The sequence below is a fragment of the Cloeon dipterum genome, chromosome 4, assembly GCF_949628265.1.
Source record: "Cloeon dipterum chromosome 4, ieCloDipt1.1, whole genome shotgun sequence".
Classification (NCBI taxonomy): domain Eukaryota; kingdom Metazoa; phylum Arthropoda; class Insecta; order Ephemeroptera; family Baetidae; genus Cloeon; species Cloeon dipterum.
Window position 1 is genome coordinate 12,131,544 of NC_088789.1, and position 10,309 is coordinate 12,141,852.

A 10,309-nucleotide genomic window follows, 5' to 3' on the forward strand; every position below is an offset into this window, starting at 1 on the left:
CGATTTTATTATTAGAAGTATCACGCGAGACACCTCTTTGTTGTGCGTTGGCGCGCGGTAAAAATAATACGCCTGATAAAAAGAGTGCCTGCGTCGGACGAATGGAGTTTCTGTGTGTGATATTGTGTGTACACTAGTATTCACTCTCCTTTTCAGCGCGGCGTAATATTGTAACCGCCTCTTGGGACGCAGAGAGCAATCTTTTTAAATATGCATCAGTCCAATTGATACTGTAGACCGCATTTTATCAATCACACAGCATGGAGGAAGGGAAGAGAAACGCACAGACAAGACAAGGGATGATTTATTTTGCGTCATTTTCATCACCCGTGCAAAATGATATCTAGTAATTATTTGTTCACTAGAAATCTTTGAATCCAAAAAAGTCAAGATTCCCATAAGATTTGTTTCAGAGCTCAGTTTAAAATCTAGAAAAAAAATATATGACAGTGACAGAAAGAAAAATTAAATTTTGTAATTGACAAAACAGCAAAATGGAAATGAGCATATGACCTAAAAATGTTTGATAATCGTATTTTTTCATGATTATTCAATACACAAAACATCAAAATACCAATTAATTCCGATCGAAACGTTTGCCGCTCCCCCATTTAATTTGCCAACACACCAGCGCCCTTTGAATGAAAGTTGCTGAAAAACATTTCATGTTTTGCCGCAGGCCACAGAGCCACGTAAACGTAGACGATATAATTGATTCCAATGTTACAAGCGTTTGTTGTTTCAAATATCACACACTTTTATTAATGCAAATTGCTCGAATCAGATCGTCGGCGCCTAAATAAACACGAACATATTTCCCGGTCACAGGGCATACATCGATCACAAAACGAGTTGCAAACACGTCGCCAATTTCACATCGTTCAACGGCTCCGCAGGCAAAACCATCGAGAGCACATTTTACAGTGATATATCGGCTCGTCAGTCTGGCTGGTTGACTGAATTTCAGAAGGCATTCATGGCACACGACGGGATCTGCTTTTTTGCAGGAAGGCGCCAACTGTTCTTGTTCGCTTTTCATTGCGTGGAAAGTTAGGCGTCGACCTGTTTCTCGAACTGAGTTCTCTCTCTCAAACATATAGACACACGTACTCTTGCTCTGCAATTGACAGTTTCAATTTGTAACAATCAAAAAGCAGCAATATTCATTGTCAATTTCCCCCGGAACGCACACACATGCACTCTTTCCTTCGTTTTGCCGCACCCGAGGGTCTATTTCACCTTGCTGGCGCGCCGCCGATATTGCGTATCGGGGAGGAAAATGTGACAAGGGCGGACGGCGCTCGAGCTGCTCTGCCTCTCTGTTCGTGCAGTGTTTTTCCAGCCGCTATTGGCAAAGCAGCAGTTTTAATGGAAAAATCGCGACCATGGTTTCTCAATAGCAGTAAAGAGATCAATCGTGTCATGTATCCGAAATGGAAATGAGTGTAGATGGTGTGAAATGAGATATCGATCCTTCGCCTTTTCTCCGTACCCGCGACGCCTGAACTGAACAACTCATTTAAATGTAAAGAGACATTTCCCCCGGATTACCTTTTGACAGAAAGCGATCGGCGTGCTCAACTCAAGAAGACCACTTTCAGCATCCGTTATTAGCTTGATCCTAATCACAGTTACTCGGCGACGATGATTAAACAGCAGCAACTTGCCCTTGATCAAACGAAGGTATTTTGCGGTAGAACATGAGGGAAAATCAACAATTCCGTTTCCTAACACAATATTTAGAGCAGAATAATTTATCAAAACGCAAAAGGCGAACAACACGAAATTTATATGCTGATCCATGCATGTTCTTGCTGTACGTGTAATATCAATTTATTTGAAACCAGCCCGTTGGCTCGCATTGTTAAGGCATTCTCAGGAGTGTCAAAGCAATGGGAGGTATTTGAGCAGTTCTGAGATCTAATACTGGCTACCCAATGTCAGAGATGGCAAAAAGTGGTTAGTTTAGTGACTCGAATTGCTCAAATTGCTCGACGGGCTGGGAGGCGCACTGGCGCCGACTCGCTACTTGCTGGTTTGCACCTTTCCAGCATGCGTGATTTGGCTTCACGGGACGAATGTCCTAGCGTTTCAATGCAGTTCTCGGCGCGGAGGCAAGTGGCCCTTGAGTGGGCTGGGTCCCTGTGCGGCCTGGTGCGCCCATGTTATCCGTTCGCGGTGTTATTGGGACCCGGGTTTCAGCATTCGTGCTAGTGCAGTGCGCGCCCTTCCCGGTCCTCGGACAGGGATAAAAAGAGCAAAAAAAAAAAACAGCAACCAATTTTTTTCTGTTCAAATTATAGCATTGCGAGCAACAGTCTAAAAATCTTGGCTCCGATTTCACCGCCCTCAATAGTCTCAATTAATGTGAGGGGTCTTAAGAATTGCTCTCACTCAGTGAAGGAGTGGGTGTGGAAGGAAATGGGAGGGTACGAGACGGCGAAATAAAATAATTTCGCGCGCCAGGGAGTGTTCTGTCGAGAGCGAAAATTAGATTTTGAAATAATTCAAAGTGTATTAAGGCGCCTGGAGTGTTGAGAAGAGAGAGACTCGTCGTTCGTCTTGTGCAGCATCTTAATTTCAGTACGCGCAGCAGCAGAGAATTCGCTGCGGTTTTCGTCCCCACCCACTTAGCGGAATGAAACCCAGCGGTTCTCAGTTTAATGGCGTTAATGTGATTAGTCCTGATTAAAATATGTATAACGCGATTTGGCCATCGCAGCAGTGCATGGATTGTGCTCGAGATCCATCACATTAAAAAAATCACGCAGCAAGCAGCCGCGAGGTGAATTCTTATTTCTTTTTCTCTTCCTCTCTCTGTTCCATTCAGAGTCGCCGTCAAATGGAAGCGGACTTGATTTATGATTCAGTGCAACATAAATTACTCTTATTTGAATTACTCCACTTCTTCTCCACACCGACCCTTTTTCTTCATTTCTTTCTTCTCGCTGCTCAAGATTGATGAAACAGCAACAAAAAATTATTCACTCAACGCACAAACGAAAAGGAATATGCATTTTTTCCTCGCCGCCACCGAATTAAGTGCGTCTCAACTGTTCGCAGTGCAGGAAGATGAGAAGGCAAACATCCGAACGCCATTGCTGGGGAAAATACGTGCGTTTTCCGCCCGCTCAAGTTATTAATTCCGAATCCGGCGATGGCGGCGGCAGTTGGTGGGGTCCATCAGTCAGGCGAACGCCGATACAATGCCCCTCGGCCACTCGCTCTTGCATAACATAAAAAGCTTTCTATAATCCGCGGCAGACAGTCGTACGCTAAGTGCGTTTTTCCTGTTGCCCCATCAATTAACGAGATGGCACAATGCAAAACAGTCACACTAATTGGGCCAAAGACTTGCTTTTCTTTGAATGACGGCGCCGCTCGCCTCCCTCACTGTCCTGCTGTGAGCTGCACCTATACATGTTGCATGCACTGTCTATGTCGTCTATGTGAATGTATATAATCACCCTTTGTCAACGTGTGCACTCAATCAGAATCAGTGACCGTTAGCCTCGAGAGGGGTCGTGTTGTTATTGTTTTGTGCTAGGCAGCCAGTGCTTTCAAAAGTTCACCAGAGTGGATCATTGCGCAACTAGATCTGAATCCATACAAAATCGGTTCATACACTATCTTTATTAGCAATTTAAGCTCATGCAGCCGTGTAACACGAGTCTGAAGTATATATAGTATGAAATTAACGCAAACTGCGCAGTTGGTAATTAAATTTCTCCGTCTCTTATTAACGAGTTCTTTGTTGTTTCAACATCAAGCACTTCATCCTTTATCCTAAGAATCAGAGAAGGGGGTCAATTTCTCAACTTGTGTTTTTCTGGACTTTCATTACAATTTTCCTCTGAGTATGTCTTTGCTCTGTGATTTCTAAATACCTTGTAGCCACTTGAATTATAAAGAAAATTAAACTAGCAACTAAAAAGATCTTAGCTTTAAAGACCATCTTAGACCTGTTTATTCATTCATCACAGAAAATTGAAAGATTTTTGTGTTATTTTGTAGATGGAATAATTAATTGCCCATTGCTATGCTTCCATTTTACCAGGATATGGTTAAATTCGATAAACTTGGGAGTTTTAATCGATCAACTATTTTTAAAAGCTCTTTACATGACTATCAACAATAAATTATCTATGAAAAATGAAATTCTGATTTTAAATTGAAAGTTTTTTATGTTAAAATCACCTTATACCAAATATCTTTCTCATAAGCAATTTTATTTTTCAAAAAGAGTTAAAAAATAAATACATAAGTGAAGAAGACACACAATTTGAAAATATTTCATTTTTTAAGCTAAATTTGCAAACATTAAATTGAACCTAACAATTATTAGTATGGCGTTTATTCATCCTTGAAGTGTACTGACTAAACAAGAGTTAACAATAATGGCAGGAAAAACTGTTTCGGTCCAAAGAAAAAGAATTTAAAATCCAGAATCTCCGGTAGAAAAAAACGAAATGAAATTGCAATCTCAAGTCTCCCAAAGATAGAAAAGGATTTTGTATGCGAAACGAGCTTTTTTGCAACAATATTGTAGCTATGAATATAACTCTAAAGCAAAATGAGCAAACATCCAACTTTTCCACGCCATTATCAATCAGAGCGAGAAAGTTGGGACAAACAAACAAGCTCACAAGCTAACCAAGCGCATTCATACATTTCTTCTTTGTGAACTGCAATCAGCAGTGCATCGCAAAACAATCCGCAATTTTCCGTTCGCCAGAAAAGTTTTGCGAGCGACTTTTCATATCTGGCCGAGCAGCAATCCTGACACACTGCAGCACTCGCCCACGTCATGAGCAGATTCCGAGCCGTAAATGCGACAGTAAAAAGAAACAATCTTCAAATGGTTTATGTGCTAGAGCGAGCCGTATACAGGGTAAAAAGACCAAACGCGAATGAATTAAAATCGCAATAATTTCTCATGACATGCAAACCAAATTGAAAGTCAGCAGGAAAAAATGGCGCAAAACGCGGAGTGCTGCGGCTTCGGCTGGGCCTGTTAAGTGAAGTCGTCGCTCTTGTGTTCGCCAGCTCCAAGCGGCCGCGTCCTTAAATCTTTATGGGCGTTCTTAAGTTCGGAAACGGGTGCGTGTGCGTCTATATATTTGATGAAAAATGATGTTAACTGGAAGAGAAATCTTGTGCTTCTCCCCATTCTGACGCTAGCTGGCAACGCTTTTTCTTGGCCCTCGGCCCATCATCGCGCGCCGATGGCACTGCAGCACAACAACTAACCAGCCATCCCGCGCGCCGTCAATCCATAAATTGATAATGGTTTTGGAATAAGTCGGCACCAGCTCTCTACTCTGACTGATTTTTTTCTCTCCGCCGCTGGAAATTGCATAATGTTTCCCATGTTCCCAACAAAACACCAAGATAAGTTTCGTCTGCGTGAGCAAGAGCACGTCCGCCTGACGTAGTTTCTATGCATATATTTTTCTCTTCTGCGTTTATCTGGGCTTTATTCAAATTCAACCAGAATAGGCATTTTTTGCTGCAGAGAAGAGACCAAAGAAATCTCTACTTGTGTTTTGACGTGCAAGGTATACTTGGTCCTAACCGAAACAATTTTTTAAAACTTGCAAATTAACTATGTTTTATTTAATGTCATTTTTTAAATCAATTCATAGAAAAGTTCAAGAGGCCCATGTTCGCGACACACGCTTGTTACGGGTTTCACTAGTTAATCTGTAAATTTTTCACTCCTGCGGGAGTATGGACTGTGAGTGCCAATTCTGTGATATACCAATGAACTTCATTTCCTTGACTGTGATAAGAACAATTTTACCCTGTTTAAGCCACCAAGGTCAAAACGAGCGGTGAACGGTGATATTCGTAATTTTTCTTTGTTTATTTTACACTCAGTGTTTACAATGTACCTATGCTATTTCAGGAAACTTGTATAAAATATATTTCACTATAAATAGTGGAATAAAATAGGCAATTAAATCGATGCGAAAACCAATAATATACGAAACTCAATACTTGTGCAATGATAAATTATTCTTGGCAACCAAGGATAAAAAAACACATCTAGTGAGAAGCGGTCACTTAATAAAGATTTCATTCATAGAAAGTTAACGATTTCAGAAGTTTTTTCGGGTGGGCAAGAATGGATTCTTCAACATGTATCCGCTGTTGTAAAAAAATCTATAAGAAACGAGCTCCATTACAACTATTTTGATAAATTGCCATTTCTGCAATTGTATGCCCTAATGTGCTATGTGTCGTTTTTATCACTTATTTTATCTTTTCAATTGTTTATAACGTGTTTATGAGGAATAAACAAGAGTACATCTGAATCGAAAAAGGTGTAGAGTCACTTTTTGTTGCAACATATGATTCTTATAGCTCATTTTCCCTTTCAATTGATTGATAAACCATGTAAATTTATGCAAAGAAGGATCAAAATCTATCAGTATCTCTTGTTTTTCCAGAGGAAAACAAGGTCGAACTAAATCATGAAATGAAAATATAAAATTTAAATGTATGCAACCTGCTTTGCACGTGAGCCCGACAGGTTGCAGCTGATTCGTTTACGGTTAAAAATTGCTTTTGTGTTTTATAAAAGTGTGAAAATAAACAAATTTGCTGACAAAGACTCACGAAATAATTGGAAGTGGTTGACGGCCAGCATTTGAGGCAGAAGAGCCGGAATAATGAGCTTTTGTGCCCCCACATTTTGTTATTTCTGTTCAAGTTAGCGTGAACAATTAAAAGAGTATTTGCCGAAAGGGACGAGAAGAATCACCTGGTGGGCGCGCGTGCGTTTGTTTCGGCTGTGTATTTTTGCCCTGTCTGCGCTACTAATTGGCCGACCTAGTCCCCAGGTCATGAGCCAAACAATGGCAACACACAGTCAAGAAAATTCTATAATTATGCACCTGCTACTCGCGAGCTCATTACTGTTGTTACCTGCAGCAATCTCCGGGAACCAAGCACTGTCAGCCAAAAAAGGAGCCCCAATTTAGAAAATTTGGTCACAAAAAAATACGGAAAGCCTTTTGTAGCGCATATATTTTGCACGAAGCGTGAATAATTTCTAGTTATTTCACAATGTTGACTTTCTATACGACTGTTTCCCGATCAAACTTGATTAATTGCAGTGAAAAATGCTTTTTTGGCTATATTTTGAGCACGGAAGCCAATACTGTCTGCTTGCTGGACTCACGGCAAAGTACACGCTCTTCATATCGAACACAATGAAGTAATAAAGCCGACTGCTATCCAGTTTGCGCAATTTATGGCGACCCACAAGGGGCCTGAGCGCGGAGATTTTCAACGATTTTGACACGAAATTTGTGGAAAAATTGAAGGGGCGGGCGTGATAAGGTGGCCCCTTGGCAGTCAGAGAGCGAGAGAGACACACAGTGCTTCTTCAGCCCGCGCCAGCAATAACCGTTGCCTTCAAAAGGGGAGCCGAGTTTCATTCTTTATCAAAGAACCGCTTCTCTTTTTGATATTCAAGTCGTGCATGAGCCGGTGCAGTAAATAGTAATGGTGATAGCCCTTCTCACTCGCTCTTTCTCGCTTGCTCCCATCTCATGAAAATATTTCGCCGTTTTCCCTTTTTCCGTGTTGTCAAATTGAATCGGATGACTATGCTCAGCACTCTCCTCATCGACCTTTACTAAAAGTGCGCACGGCAACTGGTCACCCGATCTGAGTGTTCTGATTCATATTATCAGAAATAGATAAAGTTAATCAAGATAAGACCTGGTTTAGATCCTTAAATGTTTCGGATTAGTCATTAAGTTACCACACGCCGACTCAAAAAATTCAAGTTAAAACATGTCTTATACCGGTCAATTTCTTATTGCTGTGGTTGCTCTTGTGATAGTCCGTGTTGAAGGTTCATAATTTTTGTGGTAAATTAACTAAAACTTAATTTTAATCACACAGGACAACTTGTAGACCCACGAATTGCGGGTGGTTCTGATGCTCCTCAAGGACAGTATCCATTTATGGTAAGTTTAGGTTGTATTTAAAAAAAATTTGTACATTTATATCCGGCAGGTTTCTTTACACTATGTGAATCCGGTTGATAATAGCTCAAAGCACATCTGTGGGGCCACCATATTGAGTGAAAATTGGGCTTTAACAGCAGGCGGTTGCATTATTGGGTAAAAACAAGGCAATATTTTTTATCGCAGATAATAGTGTTCTGTAGGCCAAACTTCTTAAATGATCATTTCCTTTATTCTGGATCTGTTGACTTGGAGTCGGGTGGAAGGACTCACCTGCCGATCCAAGTTGAAGTGCATGAAGATTATTTTCTAGGTGGCTTTGACATCGCTGTCATTAAGGTAGCTACTTTTTCAGTTGAAGAATGAAGTAGCACGTTTAAGTTTGTAGGTGGATCCACCTTTTGACTTTACGGATCCTTTCAAATGGGCTCCAGTTTCTCTGCCACAGACTGGGTTTGAAGTCCAGGAGGGATTGCCAGCTACAGTACTTGGTTGGGGACAAGAAACGGTAAGTATCTAATAATAATCAAATTAATTATACGCCAATGGCATGCTACAATATAATTATCAAATAAAAAGTATTTTTAAACCACTAAAAATAAAAATTCAACTCGATTTTCTAGCCAAATACATCTACCGTGCAGTTTTTGAAAGCAGCAACAATATCGACAATTGATGATTCCAACTGTTCCATGCTGACTGATCCTGCAAATATGATTTGCGCCGGGACTTCTGAAGGCAACATTGGACACTGCTACGTAACCTGTTTTTTATGCTTGATTTACATTCGTTTAATTGTGATTTTCAAAGGGCGACAATGGCGGACCATTGATAGTAGATGGCGTTCAACTGGGTATTGTCTCTTACTCAATTGCCTGTGAATCCACCTTGCCATCAATATTCACTCAAGTTTCTTCTTACATTGACTGGATTGCAACTCATACTGTTTAATACCTATGTACTTTATGTAGTGCGTATCTTTAAACAATAAAAGTACTGTATGATATAACATTCTGGGGCTTTACAAAAGTTAAAAAAACACCAAAAATAATTTTATAAGTTTTAATGTTTTTACCTCAAAACTAAGACCAAGACAAGGGGATGTACTAACTTTTCACTTTTATTTTGTATTTTTGACATCAGATGACTTAACTTTAGGATTTTCCTTTGAATATATTATGCTAGACCGCAACTCAATTAATGTTATTATTTGCTTATAATATTTATTAACTATTTATGTATCTTGCCTCTGCAGGCCGATATTCATATCTCTTTTGTTTTTGTCGCAATGCTTAAGCTCCCCTGGGAGTGTGACGACCAAGAATTCAGGAATTTCTTCTCGCACAAAGATTTTATCCGCTTTAAGAGTGGCGCTATGAGCATAAGCAGCCAGCAGCACTCTTTCCTCAATCCCGGCAGCTTAAGCCACGACAGCGAGCGCGAAGAAACTTTTGATGCGCCAGCTAGCTGCGGATACAAACTAATGCAAAATACAAGTGTTATTATTTTGCCAAGCCTTCGAAGCTATGAATTACATTAACAGCGAAGAGCCGCGCGTGTAATTCGCCTTTGTTCCTTCGCTCTCTGCAACTCGTTTCTTTTTCAATTTTCTCGTCAGTCGCCGCCATTCCTGTGTAAATTTCTCCTATCTGCCAGAGAGAAGAGTTTGAGTCATAAAATTTGTACTTGGAAAGGAATGTGATCCAAGTCTATGTCAAGTGAAAACGGATTCATCGAAGGGATAGATTTAGCATAAGGGGGTTTCCTCATGATATGATTGACATTGAATTGAATAAAAGTTTCATTTATCGCTAACGCTCAAGACTCAGAAAGCATAATTATTGCGTGCAAGTAATTTTTTTTGCGAAATTAAATAAGAATACAAGTTAAATTGCTTAAACTACAATTTTTTCGCAACCCCTGTGGGAGCTGGCCGCCAGCGGAGGCGCATATTTTATTTATTCCGCATACCCCAGGCGGCGTGCATTCTAATCGACGCTCATTACGGCAAACCACTTGAGCAGCTGTTTTGCCCAGAATTCCATTTGGCACTGCTCGCAAAAAGGGCTGCACCGCCTACGGGGCTCCATTTGAATTTCCTGCTTGGTGCGGCGGCAATTTTTTGCCCATCCGCATATTATATACCACGCCACAATACGGATTTATGGCGGCAAAAAGTGAAAATCTGTTGCGGCTGGCAAAAAAAATGCGCGCTTTCTGCAAGAAAAGCTGCAACCTCAACAGCGGGCGGGAGAAATTTTTGTCTTCTTGTGGACACACACTCTAATCTAATTAATCTTGCCGCAGATAAATCTCCTCGCAGGCCA

At 40.7% G+C, this 10,309-nt stretch overlaps 1 protein-coding gene across 1 annotated transcript; it reads left to right on the forward strand.

Annotated features, from left to right (window-relative positions):
* The first annotated feature begins 7,763 nt into the window (after window positions 1–7,763).
* LOC135943152 (chymotrypsin-2-like) lies at window positions 7,764–8,993 on the forward strand. The gene is made up of 7 exons (XM_065489579.1): window positions 7,764–7,867; window positions 7,918–7,982; window positions 8,032–8,138; window positions 8,186–8,321; window positions 8,371–8,490; window positions 8,606–8,740; window positions 8,793–8,993. The coding sequence occupies exons 1-7, from the start codon at window positions 7,807–7,809 to the stop codon at window positions 8,931–8,933; spliced, it is 765 nt and encodes a 254-aa protein (XP_065345651.1). The 5' UTR covers window positions 7,764–7,806; the 3' UTR covers window positions 8,934–8,993.
* The last annotated feature ends 1,316 nt before the right edge of the window (window positions 8,994–10,309 follow it).

Coding starts and splice junctions, on each gene's coding strand:
- LOC135943152 (XM_065489579.1), top strand. CDS start 7,807: ATGTCTTATACCGGTCAATTTCTTATTGCTGTGGTTGCTCTTGTGATA. Junction 8,139..8,185: donor GCAGGCGGTTGCATTATTGG/GTAAAAACAAGG, acceptor AGTGTTCTGTAG/GCCAAACTTCTTAAATGATC. Junction 8,741..8,792: donor GCAACATTGGACACTGCTAC/GTAACCTGTTTT, acceptor TGATTTTCAAAG/GGCGACAATGGCGGACCATT.